Source organism: Amborella trichopoda, chromosome 2 (genome assembly GCF_054954075.1).
Source record: "Amborella trichopoda isolate Santa Cruz 75 chromosome 2, AtrichopodaSantaCruz75HAP2 v2.0, whole genome shotgun sequence".
Classification (NCBI taxonomy): Eukaryota; Viridiplantae; Streptophyta; class Magnoliopsida; order Amborellales; family Amborellaceae; genus Amborella; species Amborella trichopoda.
Window position 1 is genome coordinate 16,623,514 of NC_142337.1, and position 27,008 is coordinate 16,650,521.

At 36.7% G+C, this 27,008-nt stretch overlaps 2 protein-coding genes across 10 annotated transcripts in view; both read right to left on the reverse strand.

The window, feature by feature from the left end:
- LOC18445756 (Rab3 GTPase-activating protein catalytic subunit) overlaps nucleotides 1–1,505 on the reverse strand; it is a 63,072-nt gene extending 61,567 nt beyond the window's left edge. For 3 of the 8 annotated variants that reach the window (XR_016050450.1, XM_088859905.1, XM_088859899.1), the window contains exons 1-3: nucleotides 1,097–1,373; nucleotides 720–791; nucleotides 548–636 (exon numbers count right to left, since the gene is read on the reverse strand). Coding sequence is in view for 2 of the 8 variants with exons in the window: in XM_088859899.1 (XP_088716025.1) it covers nucleotides 548–636; nucleotides 720–791; nucleotides 1,097–1,130 (195 nt within the window). In the remaining 6 variants the exon portion in view is untranslated. Of the gene's footprint in view, nucleotides 1–547; nucleotides 637–719; nucleotides 792–1,096 lie in introns of all 8 variants that reach the window. The other 5 variants (XM_088859902.1, XM_088859903.1, XR_016050451.1 and 2 more) reach the window with 4 other exon arrangements.
- Nucleotides 1,506–14,701: 13,196 nt separating this feature from the next.
- LOC148783131 (uncharacterized) lies at nucleotides 14,702–24,175 on the reverse strand. Of its 2 annotated transcripts, none has more exons than XM_088859898.1 (6): nucleotides 23,505–24,175; nucleotides 23,253–23,329; nucleotides 23,079–23,109; nucleotides 21,953–22,193; nucleotides 17,530–17,779; nucleotides 14,702–15,480 (listed from the first exon to the last, which is right to left on the reverse strand). In XM_088859898.1, exons 1-6 carry the CDS (start codon nucleotides 23,728–23,730, stop codon nucleotides 15,412–15,414), a joined length of 894 nt encoding a protein of 297 aa, XP_088716024.1. In that variant the 5' UTR covers nucleotides 23,731–24,175; the 3' UTR covers nucleotides 14,702–15,411. The 2 variants fall into 2 exon arrangements, with proteins under 2 accessions (XP_088716024.1, XP_088716023.1); XM_088859897.1 differs by lacking the exon at nucleotides 14,702–15,480 and adding an exon at nucleotides 16,808–17,269.
- Nucleotides 24,176–27,008: the final 2,833 nt, after the last annotated feature.

The window sequence follows — 27,008 nt, forward strand, 5'->3', positions numbered from 1 at the left end:
TTCATAAAGTTCTACAAAACCCACTAAGATTCTGAAACACGAAACTTTTAAAAATTTTAAAAGAAAAAAACATTAAGTGGTTGTGATCTGGACTCAATTCTTTAACAAATCCACTGTGGTGGTGCAAGAGTCCAACATTAAATTTTGTATTAAAGACATTTTACATTGAAATACTTTTTAATGCTCAAGAATGCAAATTTTGCTTCTTTTCCATCCCCTTAGATGCAATCAAAACAACAACCATATCACCTTAATCTCACTAAATTCCCTCTTCTAATAACTTCTCTAATTCTGAAAAACGCTACTTGCATAAAAAATTACTGATATACTGAAAAGTTTTACCATTCTTGAGTTGAAAGCATTCAATCAAATCCTATTTCCAATACAATCCAAGGGGGGGGAAATACAAAATAATAACACAATTTAAAGACAAAAAAAATACAAAAGAGAAGAAAAATAGAATAACGAGCAAGTACACATGATTCATATATAAAAAATAAAAATAAAAAACCAAGGCCAGGTTGGAGGATCAAAGGAGAAGACATACAACTCCATCTTCTTTGCTAAGACAATCTTTTTGAATCTCCTCATGCACCCGATCGTTCCTTGAACCAGACTGCAATTTGACCTCAGTCCCTGCCCCAATCAAACAATTCCCAAAATATATCACAATGAACAAATTATAGAAAGCGGTAATGAAATGATGAAGAAAAGAAAACCTCGATCGCTCTTCAAATCAGCTTTGATATCAGTCAAGACCTTCTCTGCCCTAGCCGCAGCAGAATGCAAAACTGCATAAATTCAAAGAAAATAACAGAAGAAAAACAGAGGCGAAGATATTATTTCTGATTAATCTGTATACATTAAAAGAAAATCGCAATTAGCTATACAACAATTGGCGATGATATTATTTCTGATTAATCTGTATACATTGAAAGAAAATCGCAATTAGCAATAAAAAATTGAGGAGATGAGATTGACAATCTAATGAAGAGTTCCACAGAAAGAAAAAAATTACATCAAAGTGAAAAAATTAAAGAAAAAAAAACAGAGGATATGAGTTAAAATGTATCAATAGAAGAGGTATAAGGTCTACCTGTTTTGGCTTTAGAAACCAGAGAAGAATCCATCCGATTGATTAGGGTGGGTTTGACATGAACACGCCGGTGGGGAGAGGTCAGAGCTTTTGAAAATCAAAATGAAACAACGAAAGAGAAAGGATTATAATATTTAATACTAATCATTGAATAACACCTATCAACAAAATGGTGATTTATTTTCCATGGCCAACTAAATATTAGGAATAATAAATGGAGCATGAATTATAATAAAAAAAATTAATAATAAAATGGAAGAGAAGAGGTCGCACGCACAAAAGTGCCGTTACGCGGTCTTTCAAATTATCAATGGGCCCGCACCCTTGAGGGGTAACTTGTTATATCCAAAGTTGACGGAATTGTCCTTTCTCTACTGAATATTAACGAAAAGGACCCTATCAGTTTTGTTGGATAAACTCTAGAGCGCGTTGACTGATAGGACATAGGGAGCCATATAGCTAAGGAGAAGGGCAAGAAAAAAGATATTAGAAGCTCGAGGGCTAAATTTTGAAAACCCACTTCGGTATCCAACTAGGCGGCAATGATATAAGCTCATGTTTTTCTCAATGGATTTCATCTCACTATCAATATTATTTTCTTTTGGAACAATCAATGGCTTTTGGGTATGAAACAGGTTCATGGTCGAGTTTATCACATATTTTCTCATAAATCTCTCCAAGGTAAGCGAAAAACTTGGGTGTTCTTCTCATTCTTTGACTTCTCTAGGTAAGTTTATAGGTGTTCAAGTTCTCTCAACTTGTTTGTCCATTTCCATTTCACAAAGATCTACTTGTTTATAACTCACCCATCCTTCAAGAAATTCATCTTTAAGGATACCTGCATCACAACTTTCAATCACATTGCAATTGGGCAAATCATAAAACCAGTAACCTTTACTATGTGAGGGATAACCAATAAAACACAATTGATGATTTTAGGTTCAAGTTTAGTTCTATTTTGAAAGGGTATCAAAACATGGGTTGAACAACTCCAAACTTTGAAGTGCTTAGTAGAAGGGGACGCTCCATGTACATTTGGTAAGGAGTTAATGCAATTGCTTTGGTGTGACGCTCCATGTACATTTGGCTAGTAGTCCTTTCAACTTTTTTATAAGATTTTTTAATAATTTTGGCTTGTATGCAAGCCTTGTCCTCTTTTTGAAAATTCACATTCATAGTTTTGAGAAATCCATCTCTCATAAATCTTTCCATCCTTGATTATGTGTCCTAGCCTTAAATGTCATTAATAGATTTCATTCACATAATCCGACACAAGCAAACTTATTTTTTTATTTCCAATTGACAAAGCCCATTGTAGTTTTTGTTATAAAAACGAATTCACCATTCACATTTCCCTTATCGCCAAACACTTTGTCTTCCTTGGAAACAAGCACATAAGCGGCACTACTCATTTTGGAAACCGAGATCATACTTTTTCTCATATCCGGAGCATAGAGAGTGTTTTTTAAGATCGTGACCTCTCAATTCACCAGATCAACCACATAGTCTCCACATCCCAAGACTCGCTCCTTTTGGTTTTCACCCATATAGACGTATTGAGCCCCCGATTTCACTTCTTTAAAGGACAGGAATCCATACATGGTGTTTACCACATGAACCGTGGCTCCAAAATCAATACTCTATGTGTGGATCCCTTCATCGGCCACCATGACCTCAAACACCACAAGAACCCTCTCTTCTCTCTTATTCATAGGATCGGTGTTAGGCCCTTCCCTACTGGTCTCATTATGCAGCAGCGGAAGCGCTAAGTGAGAGAGGGGAGGTGCATGACAATACTTAGCAATGTGTTTGAATCTCTTACATTTATGGCATTGCATATTAAAGAAATCCTTAGTTGCATGTGGTTGTTTTTCTCTCCCATTCCTTGGATTATAATTCTTTTAAATGGATACGGCAGTGGTGGCTTGAAATAACTACCTGTTGGGTGTGTGTGGCCATTAAAAGCCTTATGAGTACTTGCAACTGAACTTCTGATATAATGGAACATGAACTCAGTGGGAGTGTGGTCTTGTGTGGACCATACTAAGCAAATGATGTTTACTGATACCGGACTGAGCTTGACGGGCTAGGTCAGTCGGTTGGGAAAAACCCATATTATTTGAACATAGAGAATAAATCGATAAGGGTTATAATAACTCATCTCTTGATGAGGTCGAAATATGCCCGGATGAATAAGCTGAGCGACTGTGGGGTCCTTGTGTGTGATAAAGCCTTCAAAGATGGGGGAAAGCTTCATCTGTGTACCATCACACGGCATGCACATATGATAGCTGTTTCGGGAAAGCGAACCACCTTTTAGGGTGGAGCTTGTACATGTGTGAGAGATTACCCATATTCACTATAGAGTTATGGTTACATCAGGTCTAGGTAACATTGGTACATCTCTAGGAGAGAACCTGAAATCCACATACTGGGATTACGACCCCTTGCCCATTGGCTAGACTTTGATGATCACTAATGAGCCCCTGCATAGACTGTGGGTCATGGGCAACACTGGGTCAGTTTGAGAAAGCAAATGTAGATCGTAGTCCATAATAAAAGGTGGAGTGCCTTAGTGTTTATTTATTTATTCCTAAACCATATGGATTATTTTCCCATCAAAAGTATTTAATTATATTTGTTTTAATATTATATGATTTTTAGAATTCTTATTTGAATTTTTTCTGAATATCTAGGTATTTTTATTTATGAAATTTAGATTCATAAAAACAGAGATAATGATTTTGCATTGATTTAATTATTCAAATTGGATTTATGAATTTCTAAAACTCATAAATTAGTTTAAATAATTCTAATATTATATGGGAGGCCCAAATATGTATACAGGGCCATCATGACAATTTGGTGGGCCCATAATGTGCCACCTAGGGTGGCACGCCTCACCTTATGAGCTTCCCTTGCTTATTACTTGAGGGTGAAGAAAGCTTATGTTTTGGAAAGATTATGTTTGAAGGAAGCTTTGAAATTGAAAAAGGAAAGTGTAAAAAGGCTTGTGCATGAAAATAAGAAAGCACAATATTATTATAGATATTTCTTATTTAAATTAATTGATGGGTAAATTGTTTAAAAAATAGGGGATAAAGGTTCTAGAACCATCCATGTCATCTTGATGGCCTATCTATAGCATGGAAGCTTCATATCTCTCACCCCATAAGTCATCCAAGATCAATGGTGCATACTCAATCTCACTAGAAGTGGAAAACCCTAATAAACCCTAAATCCCTTTGAGCATTATACAAAGGGTTCGGTTTGTATAGAGCCAAGGCTCTAAACAATCAAATTAGAACCCACTTTCAAATAGTGCTGAGAAATATAGTCTCAATATTGGAAAGTTTTATGATCGCCCTAAATTATAATTTCATCTTTAGTTATAAAATTTAAAGTTTCAAAAATAGTGTAGATCAAGCAGACCTATGAAAACTTGAAAATCTTGAAAATAGACGGTTTAAAAATACGTTACAAGATGCATTATTTCCAAAACTTGAAATCTATTTTTTTTTATGTTCGTACATCTTGATGTCCAGATGACCAATTTGATGATATTTGGGCATCAAAATAACCTCTTCTAGTGAAAGTTTTGAGGTAGGCTCTAATTTGATAGTTTCGAGCCTAGGCTCTATATAAACTTTTCCTTTATATAAATGGGTTCCCTCTCTCATATCTCCTACACATCTCTCTCTTTTCTCTCTCTCTCTCAAGATCATAAGAACGGCCACGCACAAAATCTTGACTCTCTTTCTCTCATAGCTAAGATAAAGGGGCACGCCCCACATGTAGGAAGATTTCTCTCTCTCCCATCTTGCTATCTTATGGCCTAAGGGTTAAGGTGTAATAGTTACATGCTATCTTTTTGTACTGGGTTATCAAGGGGTTAAACCTTTGTTTGAGATCCAAGTTTTTTAAAAGAGTTCTTGTTTCATTGAAGGTTTTGGCCTAATTCCTTTCTCATATTTAAGATTGAAGGTTAACCATGGATCCCATACCATTGGAATGTGGTGACTCAGTGTGGGGTGTAATAAGCCCGGTTGAGGTAATCTCTAACATTCACTTTCTTGTTTCTTGGCATATTTATTTTTTATGTCTTTTATTATTCTCAAGCATATTGTTGTAGTTTTCGTTGCTTAATAAAAGATAGGTTTTAGAGGCATCAAGTTTTAGATCCTAGATTTGTTTTTCTTTATTTTTTTCAAATTAATTTATTGTAATGGACTACTTGTGAGTGTTTTAAGTTGGCAAAGAAAAAAAAAAGGAGAAAAGAAAAAATTATATATACCGGCTACATCACATAAGTCCAATTTTCACTACCCACTAACCTTGCCTTCCCTTTGACATATTCCATTTACCCTTTCCTTTCTTCTTTTTATTATTGTTACTTTCCCCATTTTGATGATTAGGAGAATTATCACATACATTCACATGGAAACTATAAGAAGGGAAAGAAGAGGAAGGCTTAGAATTTACCATGTGACCATGATCTTAGGTCCATGTATGCTTCCAATCTGGCACTCCTCATCAAATTCAAGGAAGAATGTGAGACTCTCGAGAGTCCTGGGGGTGTCATGAGCCACTTTGTTGGAGGTAAATTTCTCCCAAGGGGAGAGAGTAGTCAAGAAGAGGGTCACTTGAGTTGGAATATCAAATGTCATGCCGTTCAACTCAATATCTTTCACTATATGACGGAAATTTCTCACATGATCACCAATTTCGAGTGATACGACATCCGAAAATCCATGAACTTATTCATGCTCATCATCCTGTGAGAATAAGATGGAGTGTCAAAGGCTTACTTCATCTTTTCAATGATTTCTTTGGTTGTCATATACTATTCATACTCTCTTGCATAAGAAACTAAATCTCTTGCAATGGATTACAAAGTAGAAATGAACGAGCCAATACAACTTTAAAAATTCTTCAATAGACTTGAATTAGAACCTCTACAATAAAATTACAGTAAGGCTACTATAACTATAGTAACTTAATGACTTCAAAATACACTAAAAAAGAGATAATACAACTCAATTGAGGTCCCTTATACGTATACAAGACAAGCCATAAAGGGAGATCACCAAACTACACTTGAATAGTGTGCTCTTGAAAATCCAAGCACCACACAAACTTACAAAACAAAAGTATACATCAATGAACACTTAAAAACATATCACAACATGTTCTCCATTACACTAACATACAACTTCTCAAGCATAAAGCCCATCATGACTATGGGAAGCCAATCAGAGCTCTCGGGTGCCCGATTTACGTCTTTGGGTTTTAGTTATATATCAATGGGTGACATGTAATTGCATATCACAAATCCAAGCCAATTCATTATCTAATAAAGTTAGAAGCCAAGCATCTACTGATACACCTTCAAATATGGAGGGATTTTCAGAGATTCAAAGATCTAAAACAAGTGGGAAGTTCGTGGGAAACATCTGGCTCTTTAAAAGCAACATCGGTTGAAGTTTTGTTCACAAAGTGGCTCACGAAAAATTTGATATAGTCTCTCTTTGTGACATCAACAATTTAAGAAGGGAAGAAGGTGATCTAAGTGACTAATATGAATAATCAAGGGATAAAACTCATGGAAAACTATATCAAATTATGTATGGGTGAATCCTAAAACTACATGGATCAAGTGAGATCTATGATGATTAAAGGAAGTAGAGGTTTAACCATCAAAGGGGAAAGAAAAGTTATTGTAATTGAGAATTTATAGCAAAGGGAAAGTAAACAAAATCAATAAAAATGGAAACACCGTACTCAATTGTTGAAGACTAGATCATCAATAACTTGAGTTTTAAGCTTTGGATCATGACCAATGGAGTAGTATGACTGTATGAGACCTTCGAAGGGGGTCTTCTCTATCAAAACATGAAGAAGCCTTTTAAAGAGAGAAAAGAAGAAGGTGAAGGCTTTGGGCATGCTAATCAAAGAGAGACTTTAGAGAGGGACGTGCCACATTTGGAAGGAAAGATTGTGAGAGATCTCATGTATGAGAAAAAGAGTCGTAAGGGGGTATATATAGTTTTTCAACTCTTAAGAGTGGATATCCTTTTAGATGAATGAATCTTGGTCTTTCATGTCACCTACCAAAGGCAACAAAAAAAGGCATGATCGTAGCCTATCATCCACCATTATGCCATCAAGATGTGTGGTATAGATTTGAACAATTTATCTTCATTTAATTCACTCAAATTTCCCTTGTTATAAAAAAACCTATGCTTTTTATATTTAATAATGCTTAAAAACCAAGATGGAGGGTATGCCATTATGGCCATTTAACAAAACTTCAAACAAAAGTAAATATTTGAAAATTCCCTCCTTTCATAAGAGCATTTAGGTCTATTGAAAACATGCCACATAAGCTAAGTTGTTATATGCATTGTTACCTTATGCTTTTAGGGTTAGACTTGTAATTACAAATCCTATACCCCTTCTCAAACTCTCAATACATGTGCACAAACCACTTGTTATAGATATTTATAATGTGCTAAAATTAAATTCTCCAAACTCAATATTTTTGGAGATTCTAAAATACAACATTTCATAACTTAAGACAATCAATAAATCAAATGACAAGGGGGTCCCCCCACGGGGTAGAGGTCACCCCCACGTCATCTCCATGGGGGGGGGGGGGGGTAGGTGTCCCATGTGGGTCCCATGGGATTGTCCTTATTTGTTATTAATTTAAAATAATTTTGAAAGCCATATTTTCTTGCCCAGAAAAATCCAAAACAATTCTTATAAATCCATAAAAATAATTTTAATGATTTTTCAGAAAAAATCATTTTGGTATTGATTAAAATATTTACATGAGAAATTATGATACTTAGAATCTAATTACAAAAGAAAGTACTCCGCTCGGCTAGACCCGGAATCGGAATCCAAAGCCACCTTCTTGAAATGACCCAATAGACTCATGATTTATATTGTATAATCAGGGGTTAATAATCTTAGTGAAAGTTGGACAAGGTGATTTAGCACGGTGTATATAGATTTCTAATTTTTTTTTTCTCACCGATTAGAACACATACAAAAGTCCATTTACAATAAAACTCAATTTAAATAAACGAATAAATAATCAAAAGTAGTTCTTACTTGCAGCCACTAATTTCAACTTCTTTTATTCAATGAATAAAACCAACACAATGCTTATGTGAATCAAAAAGCATAAGAAATACAAAATCTAAACCATAAACAATTGCCGAAAAATTACCTTAACCAGACTTAATACACCCTATAACGAGTGTTAACCTCTAATGACACATGAGATCAATGGTCTATCTTAGATCTACAAAGTATGTAAAAGCCTTGGCTACACTCCTTAATCAATATGAGAGCAACATGGAACATCACATAAACTACAAGCCCTCAATACCTTGTATATGTGGAGCATGCCTCTCTTTACTCCTAGCTTAGTACGTGCCACTATTTCTACCTCAAGAAATATTTTTCTAAGGGAGATAGAGAGATCTTAAAGAGAAGAAAGAGAGAGATGAGAGGTGTTGAGATTTATAGGAGAGAGGTCTCCTAGTTATAGAGTTTTCAGGGGTTAGGGTTTCCTTAAGGTTAGCAATCCTTAGTGAGATTAGATCCAGACTATTGATCATAGGAGACCTATGGGGTGAAAGATCTGAGTCATTCAATCCTTAAATCAATCATCATGATTCAAAGGAAGGTGCTAAAACTTATCATTCAGCTTCCTAAATCTAATCCCATCAAATAATAAAATATGAAAAATAATATCATACTTACCTTTATCTTCCATAATCTTCCGAAACACTTTCCATAAAGTTTCGATTTGATTGATTGTCTTGATTCACAAGGCTAGAAAATAAGAAAGTATCCCCACTAAATGGGTGTGCCACACATGGTGCCCTAATGTCGGTTCCACACGCATCCCAATGGTTGACTTGTTGGGCCCCATGGGCCCTTTCAAATATATATGAATTATAAAATTATTAAAATAATTTTTAAAATATTGCAAATAAAAAAAATTTCTCTTTGAATATTTAAATACTGAAAATTGAACCTTTTAATCCATAAATCTATTTTGCAAAAACAAAATAACCAGAGACTCATAAAAATTCAAACAATCAATCTAAAAATCATTTAACATCAAAATAATTAATACCACATAATGTTGATGGGAATCGGATCCGATACGGTCTAGAAATTATAATATCATTGAAGCACTCTATCTTCTATTGTGGACAATAATCCACACTTGCTTTCTCAAATTGATCTAGCAATTCCCATGACCCACAGACCACTATAGAGGTTAGTGATTGAGCTACAAAAGTCATCCAATAGACAAAGGGACACAATCCCAGTTTATAGATTACATGTTCTCCCCTAGAGACGAGTCTAAGGACATTCAGACTTGATGCAACCACAATTCTATGGTGCATAGGGGTAATCTCTCGCACATGTACAAGCTTTGACCTCAATGGTGGTTCGTTTTTCCTATACGGCTATCACATATACATGTCGTGTGATGGTTCGATGAAGAGGCTTTGACTCTCGTTTCTATAAGCCAACCATCACATACAAGCACGTAGTCCCCTTGGCTCACACACTTGGGTAACTCCGACCTCATCAATGGATGACATATAAAATCCTATTCACTTTTATTCTATACCTAGACATTAGGGGTTTTCTAACTCGACTGTCCTCGCACGTCAAGTCAAGTCTGAGCATTGGCAAATAACATTGCCTACCTCAGTCTCTCTGAACCATAACCTCTTGATCCCTTGGACCACAATCTGTTGGTACCTCTAGACCATATTCTCTTGGTCCTTGAGGACCGTATTCTCATGGTCCCTCAAGACTATACTCCCACTGGAGTTATTTATTCCGCTATATCAGATATTGATTACATGCTCCCATAAGGCCTTTAATGGCCGTATAAACTCAACACTTAGCCTATCAACGTTAAACCAAGGTGCGACTCTAAATCCTCAAGTTTTAAGTGGATTTCAAGTGCACCCCTAGAGGACATGCACACATAAGATGCGTGAGTTCCTATCTTGACACATGTATATAGCTCTATCCAATGGATCCTTGGAAGAACAACCTCCTATGCATTGCGAATGTATATACACATGCTACGAGAAGGTACGTAATAGTCAAGGATTTAAGACAATGTCCTCTATTGGCCCTAACCTTCCTGCACAGGGCTTTTAATCATCAAGCTCATACATTAATCATATTGCTTTGGCATATCACCTAGTTATAACGCAAAAACATAACAACTGAACTTGGCTTAAAGGTAATCATCAACCCTCTCAGTACCTCCCATATATAAATCCTCCTCGTAACATAATCGGGGTTCTATGTCTCTTGGTCTTAGTGTGTTAAGATCTTAGAGTCATGTCGCTCTCATACTCCCACTGAAGTTAAGAGCCATTTGAAAATGTCAGAATTTAAGGCCTTGAAGGACATGTTTTTAATAATTAAACCCCTTCAGTACCCCGCTTAGTGCTTGTTGTGGTAAACACCAGATGAGAAACCGAGCAAGTGATTGATTTGGGCCAAGGACAACTCAATTCCAAAAGCTACGAAGTTTCTTTTAAATGCATGTAAAATAAAGATCCATTAATAGGAAGTTTTGCAAGAGACTGGCCCATCAACATTTTTATCATTAATTTGCCATAATATTTGTTCAACTCAACAGTGCCATCTTGCCAAAATAATCTTCCATGCATCAATTTCATGATAGTAGACTGAATTGCAATCATAGGGAATAGCTTTTTGCTCAAAAATAATGCCCATAAATAATTTGGAAATCGGGAGTTTCAGGACCCAACTAGCTCACCTTGATCTTAAACTCATGAAAAGTATGCACGTTTCCCACTTCACTTAACCAAATGTAAGCGAGAGTGACAGACCCATCAAAATCTCTACAGTACTTGTTCCATTTTATGATGTATTTTTCTAATAATGAGAATGATCATGTGGACTGGGGAGTTTTTCTGGAAATTCTTAGAAATATGGGATTTGGGGTGAAGTGGAGAAGCTGGATTTTCGACTGTTTATCCACTACTCATTTTTCTATTCTGATCAATTGTAGTCCTTTGGGTTTTTTCAAAGCCACTAGGGGGACTTCGGCAAGGGGACCCCCTATCCCCTTTCGTTTTCTCCATCTATGCAAAATGTTTCAGCATTTTACTTCAAAATGTGGAAGCTTGAGCCAGATTTTTATGATTTCCGGTTTCTGCTTCAGGCCCAACCATCTTCCATTTACAGTATGCTGATGATACCCTCATTTTTAGTGATGCTTCTGTGATTCAAGTCGCTAATCTAGCTTGTTTTTTGGATGTTTGTGAGGCAGCTTTGGTTGTTAAGGTTAATTACCATAAAACTCTGTTGACAGGAGTCAATTGTCCCTCTGATCTTACTCTCTCTTTAGCTTCACGTCTGGGTTGTATGGTTGGTTACTTTCCCTTCACCTATTTGGGTGTTCCTATCGCTAGCTCCAGGCCCTCTTTTTCTGTATGGGATACGGTGATTCAAAGAGTTCAGTTTAAGTTAGATATGTGGAAGCCTAAGTGTCTGTCCTTTGGTGGTAAAGTTACCTTGCTGCGATCCCGCTTAGCGAACTTGCCCATTTACCTTATGTCTCTATTTCTTGTGCCTGCTTCTATCACCAAGAAGATTAAAAAGATGATACGCAATTTCTTGTGGGGGACTTTGGAGGCTGATCAAAAGTTCCATTTGCTCAAATGGGACCGCGTTTGTACTCCCAAGAGTGAAGGGGATTTGGGAATTTGCAAACTGAAATTCATGAACAAAGCTTTGCTTTGCAAATTGTGGTGGAGAAGTTTTCATTGCCAAGACCAACTTTGGTTTGCAACTCTTTCTGCAAAGTATGGCATGGATAGACATGGGTTGTGGCCGACCACAGGAGGGGTCGTCTCTATGGTAGCCTATCTTTAGATGCAGCTCTATGATTGCTAGCCGCTTTCGTTGGATAGCAGGTAATGGTTTGTTGATCTCCTTTTGGCATCAAAAGTGGCTTAGAGATGCCCCCCTTAAGCTGACTTTTTCGAATCTTTTTAATAAATTTTCTCATCCAAATGCTATGATTGCGAACATAGTTGATCTGAGAGGGTCTAAACCTGCTTGGAATCTGTCTTTCCCTTATAATAGACTTGAGGGAGATGCTTTTCTGCAATGGCTGCATCTTCTGGAACTTTTGGACTCTGTCTACATTTTCCAAGGGGCTAAGGATCACTTAGTGTGGGAACTTGAAAATGATGGAACCTTTTTTGTTAAATCTTGTTATAGAATGCTTTTTCATGATAGATGGAGACGGTCCTTGCCCATTGCTGCTAAGGTTTGGAAGTGGCCTATCCCACATAAGGTCAGGTATTCATCTGATTGGCTATCCAAAATAAAATTTTAACAATTGATAACCTGATCATAAGAGGTAAAGTGCTTCCTAATATCTGTTTGATGTACAAGTTTGATGGTGAATCTGGGAATCACCTCTTTATTCATTGCTCTGTTGCTTCAAGATTATGGTATTGGTTTTGGTTTACTTGGGGTGGGGTGCATGCTACTATCCTGATGTTGGTTCAAGATATTGTTTCTCAGTTTGTCTTCTACCACTTGCCTCCTGGTGGTTCTTTCCTCTGGCACATTGCTCGAGGAGCGACCCTTTGGGAAATTTGGAAGGAAAGGAATAGGCGTACTTTCGATGGTGTTAGCCTCTCTATTGATCGCCTACTTGAGAATGTATTGCTCTCTATCTGGAATTGGTTCTCAGTAACTAAGGAAGGTTGGGGCCTTTCCCAAGCTAATGTTTTGCTTAACTTGCAAAACCTTTTTCTTTTGGGAAAGGTTAAGATGCGACCCAGGTGCTTTTGCTCTCCCCCAAAATCTGGTTGTTTCAAATTGAATTTTGATGACAGTTCTTTTGAGAATCCTAGCTTGGAAGGTATTGGGGGGTTCCTGTGTAATGATCTGGGGGTGATTTTACTCAGCTATGCGGGTCCTCTGGGCTCAACCTCTTGGCTAATCATGCCGAGCTTGCTTCTTTACTGCAAGGTCTTAATATCATTTCTTCTAGAGCTTTGGGAGTTAGTTGTATTTGTGAAGGTGACTCTTTAAATGTTATTAGTTGGTGTAAGAATGAATCGCGCATCCCTTGGAAGCTCCAGATCGACACGGAATCGTCCAGTCTGACCCAGGAATCGATCACCCGTTGTCCATTCAATCGATATATAGGAAATTGTTTGGGTCTAAAAGAGAATTGGCGATTTGCTGTAGTAAAACGGCGTTTTGCTATAGTAAAATGCCTTGCTACAGTAAAAACACCGATTCATCGTTCCCTGACCGGTTATTGATTGTTCATTGTTTTTACACATGTTTTTTAGCCGGTTCACTATCCACATAGTAAAATGGCACTCCGGACCGCCGATTCACCAATCCAGACCGGTTTTTGCGATGCTCGATCCTAATCACCGCTTCATTTTAAAATTGGAGTCCAAACTATTAAGCCATTACCAAAAAGAAAACATAGCTAGATAAAGATATTTATACAAGAAAAAAAAAAAACCTTCATGATATATTTATCGATGTGTTTGAAAGTGGCATGAAACAATGAGAAACTGCATAATAATTCAGAAAAATTCCTAAAATAGAGTCATGTAGTACATGTTGATATTCAATACCTAGTTTTTGATGTATTATTAGGGGCAAAAAGGAATAATCTTTGTTTGATTTTTTGCAAGCACAAAAATGTTAATTTGGTGGATTTATCTAAAGGAGGATTCTCATTAGTTTTGCAATAAATGATATTCTTTTAGTGTTTTTGCTATATGAGATCAAAAGAATCAGTAATTCACTGGACTTAATCCTCATTGAGCCATGACAAAGAAGCCTCAAGTCCCAAGAAATGGAAGTTAAAGTATATGTCTGTAGTAATTCACTTAAAAAGGTAGTTTGGAAACTTTCTTTATTTGATTGATAACCAATAGAATTTTACTTATAGTAATACTTCCTTTCCATTATGATAACTTTTTGGTAAGTAGATACCATGCCGAGGAATGCATAAATGAAAAAAACCACAAAAACAGTGTTCATTCGGATCAATTATCTTTGTTCTTGACATTGTGGCATATTAAAATACTGATTTGGCCATTTCTTTTTATTTCGGTGAGTCAGTGGGGAGAGGACCCCTACCCTTAGTAGGAATTGAGCCTAAGACGCAGCATTGCAAATTGTCAAGCGGTAACCACTTGAGCCCGGGCTCTATCTTGGGGTAGCAAGTGCCACTGTGAAATCCAAGCAAAGAAACTCATGGTTGAAAAGAGGATTCCTTGCAAACAAATATGAAAATGAAGTAGATGTCATGATAAATTACAAAGAACTTGAATCTGGAATTTGCTAAGAAAGGAAGTTCCATGAAATTTTATGTTAATGTAATCCTTAGCGTTCAACAGATGAGTCCATTAATTGTGAGCCCGGGTGGCCGACTAACCCGAACTTTACTATTCTTTTAACATGCTAGTTTGGGATTCCCATTCCCATTTTTCACCTCTCTTGCGTGAAACATGCCACGAATTATACCCACAGGAAAATAAAACCTATTTTTGCATTCTCCTAGAAATTTTTGCGATATGATACACTTTAAGAATCAGTACAAAGTCAGCCCAATTAAACATTGTGGAGTGATTACCACAAGCAAAACAAGGATAATTGTGAGATGATCCTACAATAATTGTGATTTATCACAAAATAATGCATCAACCTGGCCCCGGGGCTGTATAAGTTGTAAGCCACCATGAGGTGGATATGAATAGCCACAAAATGATCATACCATGGATTGGGTTCGAGCAACTGCAAGAGAGACTGTTTCCAAACTAAAAGACGATCCGGTTCATCATGACGTGCTCACAAGTCAGCAAATCCCCATGAGTCACCACAAGTGCTGCCGCATCGTAGGGTCAAGAGTTATTGCAAGCAGCATTGATTGCCTTCAGTCGGGTCACCACAAGTAGTGATTTGATTCTATCTTCATTGATTGATTCACCGCGCGTATCGTGACTCAAATCTCAATTCAAATAACTGTTGTAAAGTGGTTCAGGCCCCCCGCTTAATTTTTATCGGGGCAAGCATTAAACAGGAAATCGAGCAAGTGATTTCCTTGGGCCCACACATATTTCAATTCGGACTGCTACAATGTTTCATATAAATGCATGTAACATATTCATCCACATGTTGCAAGTATGGTCCCTCCTCAACAGCCATGTCCCTCAACTGCTAGGAGCCTATAGTCTATCAACATACTAGCATTTTATCAGTAAAAATTTCCGGTAGCATTGTCCCTCCTCAACAGTTCCATCGCGCCAAAGTATCTATCATGCATTGGAATGAATGCAAGTTAAAACCATGAATTGATATTCTAGGGATAAAACCTTATTTGGAAATAAATGCCATCAAATAATTTAAAGAATTAATCAATTTTCATCATACTATCAACATTCATAGTCAAGAATCACTTTATCTTAGACCTCATGAAAAATATTGACATTTCCTACACTCAACCAAATGTAAGAGTCTCCAATACTTTTTCCCATCTTATGATAGTCTTCTAAGAATGAAGTTTTCTAAGAATGAGGAATAATAGGAGCGGGTAGATTATAAAGCAGGGAATAGGGCTCTGGTTTGTCAAGCCAAGGTATCTAAAACCACAAGGAAATAGTTCATGAAGCTAACGTTTAATAAATAATAGTTTGCCACATACGAAAGAATATGTGGTCTATAGAAATAAAACTTTATGATATATTTTATCAATGTGTTGGAACTCAGAGCATGGTGATACAATGGAAAATTATGGAATAAATTGGAAAAATACCTCAAACAAAATCAAATAATTTAGCTTATTGTTTAACAAAATCACGCAATACAACTTATCATTTAACACTCAAATAATATATTTTTTTTCTGTATGAAATTATGGACACAAATCGCTTGATATTCTGAGTTTAAATATATAAACTCAAATATGTTTGTGCAAGAATTAGATGAAAGAAGAGTAAAAAGAATGTATAAACTGATCACTACGAGAGATAGTATCCTTTACATCTATAGGTTTGATTCCACCGAACTAGGTGGAGGTAATCCTTATTGAGCCATGGCAAATAAGTTTTAGGCATGAAATGTAAGTTGAAGGGTAGCTTTGAAGTCCTTCAATAAAGCAATGTTTTGAACTTTCTTTGCTTTAAAAATCTGGAGTATTTTTTTCTCCGGGATCAATACTTTTTTCTAATAAAATACCATGCCAAGTAAGGGACAAATGAAAGAAGTACATAAGATCTATCATCCTGATCAAATAGATGGTTGCTATCATTGGGGAAAATAAAAAAAATGTTGGCTTTAGCCATTTCTTTTGCTTTTGACTACATTGGATTAGTTGATATAGGGAAATTCATTAGTTTACCCATGAGACGAACATTTTAACTCCTTACCCATGGCTTTTAATTTAATTTCCATATACCGATAAAAGAACATATGATCTCGAGTTGGAACATAGAGAGCGCTTCAAAGATTTATGACATAGCCTTGAATTAAAAACGTCTTAAAATTATTTCAAAAAATCTTAAAAATCATCCCAATGGCCAGTATTCTTGCAAAATGTGTATTTCACCATCAATGCTTTGGAATAAATCTTCTCATACTATGAGCAAGTAATTTTTTTAATTATATTATAAGAAAATAAGATCTCTAAGTAATTTCTATATCCATTAAGAAAGGGATCTGAGAAGTTCTCATGGATAATAAAGTGATAAGCAAACATCAACAACATCATAAACAACAAAATTATAAGAAGTGATTCTAGGTAGGTGCCAATGACAGTTTCAAGTCTAATTTTCCCCCACTGCCCAGTGTTAGACTCATTGCACTCTCTCGCATTTCCTTAGCTCTCTGATCAGGTTCATTCTTTGTGAGCAAGGATAAAGGCAATGTGCTCTCTACTTCCTTGCCTTTATTCAATGTTTCCCTTCGCATACTAGGAGAGACAATGTTCAATTGTACATCTTTATCCATTGAACTTTCTCCTATGTATAGTTGATTCCCAGGTTTAGAAAATCGTCCATCTTTATCAACTGAATTACCTTCTAGCATTAGTTGGTTTATGATATCCTGCAATACCATTGAAAAATAAGAATTTATTTTTGGTGTGACTTTGTGCTAGGAAAAGTTAAAACCACGCGTGTGGTATTAACTAGAGAATCTTTTAGTGCAATGGTATCTCCGGTATGGAACATGACTGATGTGTAGAGGCATTAATCTATAGAGAGAGGCACTGCAGAATATAGGAAACATATAGAAAATCAAATGGGAAACAATGAATTAGTGTTTCTTCTCCATTTGAGTTTCTTGTCATCTGTGGTTTTCTTTACCTGATTTTCAATATTTTGTGCATTGTTCTTCTGCTCCATGATCTCTTTGAAGACAATTTCCTTCTTTTCTTTGTTATTATGCTCCATAAGCTCTTTGAAGACAATAAATGATGAGGGGTGAACAGGTTGGAGCCTTGACACCGTTTGTTTGATCCAATTGCCTTGATCTTCACCAATGAGAGGGTTATTGGTGCCATTCTGAGAATTGATGCCTGGCCATTGTGCTCTAAGTTGCCATGGGTTCTCCACTCTATAAAATAGCCCAAACTTTTCCATTAATAAACCAGAAAACCCTTTACCAGAAATAAAACCACATGACAAAGGAATACATTGAATCTCTCTCTCTCTCTCTCTCTCTCTCTCACACACACACACACACACACACACACACACACACACAAAATGGATGTATGTGTGTGTGTGCACTTGTGGCAATTGGTTCTCCACTTTTACTTTAAGTCTTGTGACACTCCAAATAATAAAATAAGAGAACCTTCCTCTAGATTGATAGGTTTATAAATTTTTTGAAAACAATAGTTCCATTATATGGAAGAAGCTTTGAAATGGATGAAGATAGGAAAGGCTTTAGGACCAGATAGTATCTCGATAAAGGTTTAGAAGTGTATAGGAAAAATTGACGTTGACTGGCTGACGAAGTAGTACAACAAAGTGTTGAGAACAAAGAAAGTGCCAGACGAATGGAGGAAAAGTACCATAGTACCTATCTACAAGAACAAAGGAGACATATATAATTGTACAGACTATCGAAGGATCAAGCGTATGAGCCATACTATGAAGCTCTGGGAGAGAGTCATTGAGCAACGACTAAGGCATGAAACGAGTGTATCTAAAACCAATTTGGTTTTATGTCAAGAAGGACAACAACTGAGGTTGTTTTCCTACTTAGGCAACTGATTGAGAAGTTTAGTGTAAAAGGAAAATACCTCCACATGGTCTTTATTAATATAGAAAAATCTTATGATAGAGTACTTTGTGATTTGATTTGACAGGTGTTAGAAAAGAAAGGTATCTTTGGACAATAGATCGACTTGATGAGAGATACGATGGAGCGTTAATTAACGTACGAACAACTAATGGAGAGACGAGTAAGTTTTCTGAGACAATAGGTCAACATCAAGGGTCAGCACTAAGCCAGTACCTCTTTGTCTTAGAGATAGATGACTTAACTAGGTACCTACAGGATGAGGTACCGTGGTACATGTTGTTCACAAATGACATAATTTTGATTTATAAGACCCGCAACAACGTCAACACAAAGTTAAAACTTTGGAAGGATGCTCTAGAATCCAAAGATTTTAAAATTAGTTGGACTGAGACAGAGTATATGGAGTGCAAGTTTAGTAATAATAGGAGTAGAGATGAGGAAGTAGTTAATATTGACGACCAGGAACTACAAAAAAGACTGCACTTTCGATATCTTTGGTCAATAATCTACGAAAAAAGAGAGATCGAGGAAGATGTAGCACACAAAATTAGAGCTAGGTGGATGAAGTGGAGATGAGCAATTGAAATTTTATGTGATCGTTGCATATCAATGAGGCTGAAGGGAAAACTCTATACGACAACAGTGAGGTCGACTTTGCTCTATAGCTGGAATGTTGGGTGGATAAAAACTAATATACCCATAGAATGAGTGTAGTGGAGATGAGGATGGTGAGATGGACGAGTGGGAAGACAAGAAGGGATAGAAATTAAAATGAATCTATTCGAGAGAGTTTAGGCATGGCACCAATAGGCGATAAAAATGAAAGAGAGTAGACTTAGGTGGGCTGATCATGTGTGGAGATAACCGAGTACAATAATTGTTAGGAGGTACAAGTTAGTTCAAGTGGAAGGACTGAAAAAGATAACGAGAAGGCCAAAAAGGACATGGTTAGAAATAGTCCAAAAAGATATGGGGACTTATGACCTCACTGAGGATATGACTTTTACTAGAGAAGAATGGAGAACCAGGATTCATGTAGCTGACCCCAATTAATTGGGAAAAGGTTAAAATGATGATGACGATGATGATATTCATAATAAAAAGCAAACTTTATGCAATGAAGAGAGAGGGAGAGGGGGCATTCCATATGAAAGGATACTATGTGTGTGTGTTGAGAGGGATTCAAGAGACATGAGAGAGTAACAAAGGGAAATGCACAAACACACACATACATATACATGGGTGTTTTTCGTATAAGATGCCTTTCTTATATTGTAGAAGTAATGCACAGCACAAATTTTTGCCTAAAAATATAGTGCTAGTGTCAGAAACCATAAGACGGCTTAAAAATCCATTTTCATCCCTAGTTACGAAATTTAAATTTACAAACATAACAAATCATGCAGTATAGAAACACTTGAAGATAGATAATTTAGATAAGTTATTACAAGATTCTACTATTTTTAGGACTAGGTATTCTTTTTTTTCTTCATATCCACATAAATTGATGTCCACATGATTAAATTTTAGAGTTTTCCAACACTAGGACCCTCTTTTCTAGAGGAATTTTGAGGTAAACCGTTTGAATTTGTATAAGGTGTCCACTTTATACTCTACAAGTAAGGCACACTTGTAAATTTTGCCATAAGATGTAGTTTTAATATAAAAGCCTTACTATCAATTGAAAATCCATGTTCGACCATAATTATAAATAGATCCTCCAGATAACGTGTTAGATTTTTGAGGTAGGCCTTACTTCTACAATAGAAGGTCGCAAACTTTATATAATTATGGTGTTCCCTAGACTTTCCCTATATAATTAATTATCTCAACATCAATATATATATATATATATATATAGAGAACGACAACTCGCATACCAGCCCCTATATGCCAAACGGGTGTGATGAAAATGGGGAGAGATGAACGGTTATCAAAAAATTGGGTAGAAAAAAAATGTCCCCCATCGTTTCTCTCTCTACCCCTGTACCTTTCTCTCTCTACTCTTTCCACCTTCATCCCTACCTTTGCCTCTCTCTTCCTCCTGCTACTTGCCCCCACCCCTCATACCTGCCCCATCTCCTCTCTCTTTCACTCCTCTATCTCCACCCTTCTCTCTCTAGGCCACCTCCTTAGATTCCCAAAATCAACCTTTGCCCTCTTCCTTTGCAATCTCTCATTATCTAGAAGGTCAATCTCTCATTATCTAGAAGGTGCAAGAAGCATCTACTCTCTTTCTCTTACTCTAGCCAGTGCACCCAAAATCAAGGTGTTTGGTGTCTGTCTCTCTTTCTCTCTCTCTCTCTCTCTCTCTCTCTCTCTCTCTCTCTTTGACCTCTCCCACAACCCAACCTGCTTCCAACCCATGTAACCCCCTTTCTCTCTCGTTCTTTCTAACACTCATGTCAACAATAATTTGCTGCGTAGAGATCTGGGAGAGAGAGAGAAGGAGAAAGAGAGGGGCACATTCAAACGAGAGAGAGAGAGATAGAGAGATGCAACGGGGTTTTGGGAGAGACAGAGAGAGGGCGTGTGTCAAGGGGGTTTCTGTAGTGTGTCAAGGGGTAGGTTTTTGAAATCAGTTGAGAAGAAAGAGGAAGATTAAGAAGGACCATCTAATATACACTGAAAAATCGTAAATTTTGGGTGTTCCTCGAGCGATACGCCAGCCGGCATTCCCTAGACTTTCCTCTCTTTCTCTCTCTCTCTCTCTCTCTCTCTATATATATATATATATATATATATATATTACAAGGTATCCATCTTATACCATGTAAGTAAGGTGTACTTCTAAATTTTAATGGAAGATATAGTTATGGTGTCAAAAGCCTTACAATAACTTTACAATCCATGTTCAACCCTTATTGTGAAGTTTAAAAGTTAAAAAATAGTTCAAATCAAGTTAGATCTATAAGCACTTGAAAATCTTGAAGATAGATGGTCAAGATATCTTGAAATTCCTTTATTTCTTTATATCCATACATCTCAAGGTCGAAATGATCAATTGGAAGGTTTCCCAACTTAGAACACTCTTTTCTGCTAGATTTTCAAGGTGCAACATACTTCTACAATATAAAGTTGAAATCTTACATATGGTTGAAACCTTATAAAAACTTTTTCCTTTAGATTTTGGAGATTATTCATTGACCCAAACACAAATCTATAACATAAATATGAATATGTATAAAATAAGACCATTTATCTTTGATATAAGGAAGTCACAATCATTATCGACCGTCAGATGTGAAATCAAATGTTTGGGGATGTGTCATTGACTAGGCACAAGGTCCAAAATAAAGTTTCTTGAACTATCCAAAATAAAGTTTCCTGAACTATATGATATGCTCTGAGCTATTAAATTTTACATCTATGATAATTGTGACCTTCTTGTACCAAAAATAAGTTGTCTCATCGTTTACATTCCCAGTAATTATAGAGAGAGAATAAAAGATACTACGCCGTGGTAGTTATTCTGACCTTGTAGGAAGCTTGTGGTCAATGCCTCGTAAGAAGGAAGTTAGGTCTTGGTGAAGACTTCCATTTGTAGAATGAGTAGTAGGAGGGATTAGCATGTTCTCTCTCCCCCATTCTATTTCATTGCCACATTGCGCTTGCCGCTTATACCACGGCATTGAAGAAGAATTATAAAAATAGTTTGAAGAAGGAAAGTAGTGAGAGGAAGCAGGGGCGCCTCCATTATCACCACCCTGTTTCAAACCTAAACAAACCCCAACAAAAACAAACCTTGTAAACGTAAGAGAGAGAAACACAAAAATTCATTTAACAAAAGACAAACAACTCTCCGCATTTTGTTTGGGCTTACTCATATACCAACAACACTTAATTTCCATGGAAAAAATGCTCATTCCCTCTCTCTCTCTTTCCATTTTTGAATAAGGCTAAGAACGTGGCAGCTGCTAGAATTAAATGTGGCGTAGAGAGAGAGAGCTGATCCGGAGGCGCTTTCCCATGCTGATTCTAAGGCAGGAAGTGCATGCGCCACTCCACATGTGTGAAATGGCACACGCACAAGAATGATGGAGGAGATCCACCTTTATGACACTAAGGGTGGCAATGGGTTAGACCGGACCTATAAAACTAGGCCCGGCTACAAAATGTAGCCCAAGGGCCTGGCCATGCCCCTTTCCACCCCTATTAGTAACAACTTTTAAAAATTGATGGGGAAAGAACATATTCTTCTGGAGGTAAAGGGTAGAAAGTGATGAGTCATTTGGATTAAATTCGTATATATATATATATATATATATTTATTTATTTATTTATTTATTTTTTCTCTACTAAATCTTGTTTTATTATGTGATCCATGATCTAATGGGATTTTTAGAGAAAGAGAATTATTTGTTTTGAATAAGAAGAGAATGTTACTTCTTGGGTAGTTTTTGGTAGATGAGGTGATTTGTAAATCAGAATCCTTGGAATGTTAGAAAAGGGTTATTGAGACAGCAATCTAATGATATCAGGGCTTTCCTTTTGGTAAGGTTCTAGAGAGAGAAAGAGAAAGTTGGTAAGGTGGTAGAGAGAGAAAGTAATCATAACAGGCATGGTTTGTCTTCCTAAGCATCACAAGGTGCATGCAGATTACCATTATCGTCGTTCTTCATGCTCCTGTACATCTGCACAGAGAACCAAAACCTTAGAATGAGTTAAACTTCCTAGAAAATAAATAAAAATCTCTCATCAAAATGGAAAACACAGAGAGAGAAGCCCGTTGCAAATAAGAGAGAAAGACACGAGGCACAAATGGATGATGGCGTACCTGAAGGTGACTCTTGACATGAGCGATGGTCAGTCCCTTGACATCCATTATCTGTAACACTAGCTTGGGAGTGGCTTCTGAAACCAGACAGAGTTAGGGTTTCTCTCTCTTAAAACATGATAAAAGTAAATGTTAAGGGGATCAAAAAATAGAACTTGTGTTAAGAAAGAGAAGAGGGTAGAAGAAAATCATCCCAAAATTATAAAAAAAAGGGAAAAAAAGGAGAAAAGCAAACAAAGGAGGAGGCCTTACTGGATTGGCCTCCAAGCCTTTCAACGGCGTTAACAAACGAATGATGAAGCTCCGCTGTCCATCTCAGCCTTGGCATCTTCGAACGAATATATTGTCTCACCGATCCAGAAGGCCTCGAACTATCCTCGCCCACACTGTTGTTCTCAGAAGAAGAGGACTTTATCGTTTGCTGTGTTTCCATCTCTTCTTCGGTAGAGGACCCGGCTCTCTTTCTCGAGTTCTCCATAGCTTTGCTCTGCGTCCTATTAACTCTTTTGACAACGCAAGCCTGAAGCCGAACTCTTTTCGACAACGCAAGCCTGAAGTCGAATGAGACTGTGTGGTCTCTCTTACAAATCCATTTTCATCTGAGGCAAGAGGGAGAGACCCTACTCTATCTCTAAGAGCAGGGGAAAAAGGAAGAGCGAGAAACTCTACTCTCTCTCTCTAGAAATGCAGGGCAGAAAGGAATAGCGACTGGCGTTTTTGTGTGAGAATAAAAATGCAGGGGCAGTGCTTTGCTCGTTTCATAGATTGATAGATTTCTCTTTCTCTCTCTAACCGAAGACAATGGGGAATTTACCGCATGCGGAGTCCCTATTAAATGCACCCATGGCCAAGAATATAGCAAAAGTGAGTGGAGAGGAAGTTTAGAGAGAGAAAGGAGAGGAAGTTTAGAGAGAGAAACAAGCGAGAAAACTACCCTTTAACCCATCTCATTTCTAGGGGTGTGGTTATCTTAGCTAGGCAGCCATGGTAAAAATTTTACTAGATATTATAAAGGTATGGTTTGTATTGTGCCGAGGCTCTAAACAATCAAAATAAAACCTATCTTCAAATAGTATCAAGAATTGTAGTTTCAATATTGGAAATTTTTATGATAGCCTTAAAATATATTTTCGTCATTAATTATAAAATTTAAAGCATAAAAAATAGCATAGATCAAACAAATATATAAAAACTTATAAATCTTGAAAATTGATGGTAAAAAAATGCGTTACACGATATACTGTTTTCAAAATTTGAAATCCATTTTTTTCTCATGTCCATGCATATTGATGTCGAGATGATTAATTTGAGGATATTTGAGCTTCAAAATAGCCGTGAAATTTTTTGAGGTGGGCTCTAATTTGATTGTTTAAAGCGTCATCTCTATATAAACTTTTTCTACCTCATAATGAATCTTGATATATAGAGCAGAATAGAGAGCCAATATGCAGCTGATCTCAATTAATTAAAATAAAATAAAATAAATCAAAATAGGGAGTCAAAATTTATGTTGCCTACTTTAATTAATTAAAAATAAAATAAAATAAATTGACGGTGATGAAACAAGGGATATCTAAAAAACATTTTAGAGAGAGAAATTTAGCGAAATTTGGACAGAAACACAAGAGAGTACATAAACAAGAGAGAAACCTGAAAGTGGGATGGATAGGAGAGAATTTATAGGAAGAGAGAGAAATTCCTGCAGAAAAAAGAGTAGAGAGAGGATTAAGTTAGAGAGAGAAAATTAGGGCTGACGTCATGGCATGCACCGCTCGAGGGAAACAAACACATGTTTCCCTCGCCAACCCCGCCCGCGAAACTGCCCCTGCCCCCGCCAGATTCCTCAACCATCTTCCGTCGGATTTGTTTAATCCTCGCCCCGCCCAACGGGATACCCGCACGTGGCAAAATCGAGCTGAAACGATGCGCACGTGTCATTTCCTCTCAGACGAGTGCGTGTGCTGACCCCACCGGACTTAAATGACAGTGACATGTCTCCATGCTTCAGTGACGTCATAATGGCCACGTGTGATTGCATTCAGAATGTTTTCTTGCAGCGCTGCGGCCCCGTTTTGGAACACGCCGAAATTGGTAGAGAGAGAAAGCGCAGAATATTTTTATGCCCCGAATTTCACTCTCTAGAGGTTTCTCTCTCTGCCCGTCTTTACTCCTGGATTCTCTCTCTAACCTTTTCATGGTGGACTAAATGCAAGGAACCAAACAAACCGATTTGGCAGCAGTCGAAACCAGTGGTTTTTGAAATGATGAAAGAGAGAATATCAGAGAGGTTCTAATATTTAGAGAGAGAAACATAAAATTTAGAGAGAGAAACAGAGACTGTGTGAATGTTCAACGGTGGAGAGAGAGAGGGAGAAATGTGAGATAGTACAAGTGTAGTGAGTTTTGGGGCATGCAGAGGCGACAAATTCGGGAGAGAAAGGCCAATACACTTGGACTCAGATTATTCCTCCCCTTTTTTTCCAAATACTTTAGGCTAACGGTCCATATTTTCAATTCTACAAGCTCTCATGCTAGAGAGAGAGAGGAGAGAGAAAAAATTTCAATTCTACCAGCTCTCATTTTAGAGAGAGAAAAATACCCAAAGAGAGAGGCCATATGTTGAAGGTGAAGGTTAACAGGTGATAGTTATCCCCTATTTAGTAACCAGTTGATAGTTATCACAGCTCCCCTAAGTAAGAATATAGTTAAATTTTACCGTTGTAAAAGGGAATATATGTATTAATCACCTCATGCTTGCAATAATGAGACCAGTCAATGATCTTCTTTGGAACCCTTTTCTCTTTTGATGTGGGTTTTAAATTTTTGTAACGTTAATACTTCCATATATAATTTAATATTAAACATTTTTGAAAATTTGCAAGTATTTGACAGGTTTATAAGGGAAGTAATATAATGGATATTATGAATCGTCCATGTGTATTGTAAGGAAGTATTAAATTATGTCCGTAGAAGTTGAATTTTGATGTTCAATTTTTAGAACGGATGGGCCATGCATTAGCTCAAATAATTGGGATAAGGCTTGAATAATAATGTTATTGATGATGATGATAGGCTATGTACCAACTACGCCTTATGGTTTAGTTTCTTTTCTTTTGGTTGCATGTATGCACATTGTTGTATGTCAAAAGCTTGAGCAAATAGTTTCTTTTGTTTCCTTTGAGGTTTGTAGAGGTTATGGCCACAATTATATGTTTCAAGTAAAATTAATTACAATATGATTGTAAGTCTTTTTTTTTTCCTTTTTTTTTGTTTCTTTTTGAGGTAAATGTATCTAAAGGAGATTATTTCAAAAAAATTGATCCTTGGGGCATAGTATTGGATCGACATTCTTTTAACCAATCAACCCCAAGTTCAATCCTTGAGATATTTGAAAGTTGGACTATGTAATCTGGGCAGGTGTATATCGATTAAAACTTTCTTTATTTTTTTAATGTTGCCACCCGGATTATTTACAGATATCCAAATACATGATGAAAAATAATAAAAACAAAAAGAATCCCAAGGACTCTCATTTACTGCCACTTTAACAACTCTTTTATTGCACAAATAAAATTACATAAACTTGATCTTGGGATCCTGAAGCACATAATAATCATAGGAATAAGAGATCACTAGAAATTATAAAAGGAATATGTCGGATATTACTTCAACCGTGCTTAGTACACCCCACAACGGTCTCCTCCTCCAATGGCGCACATGATCAATGGTCTATCTCAGATCTTTGAAGTATAGGAA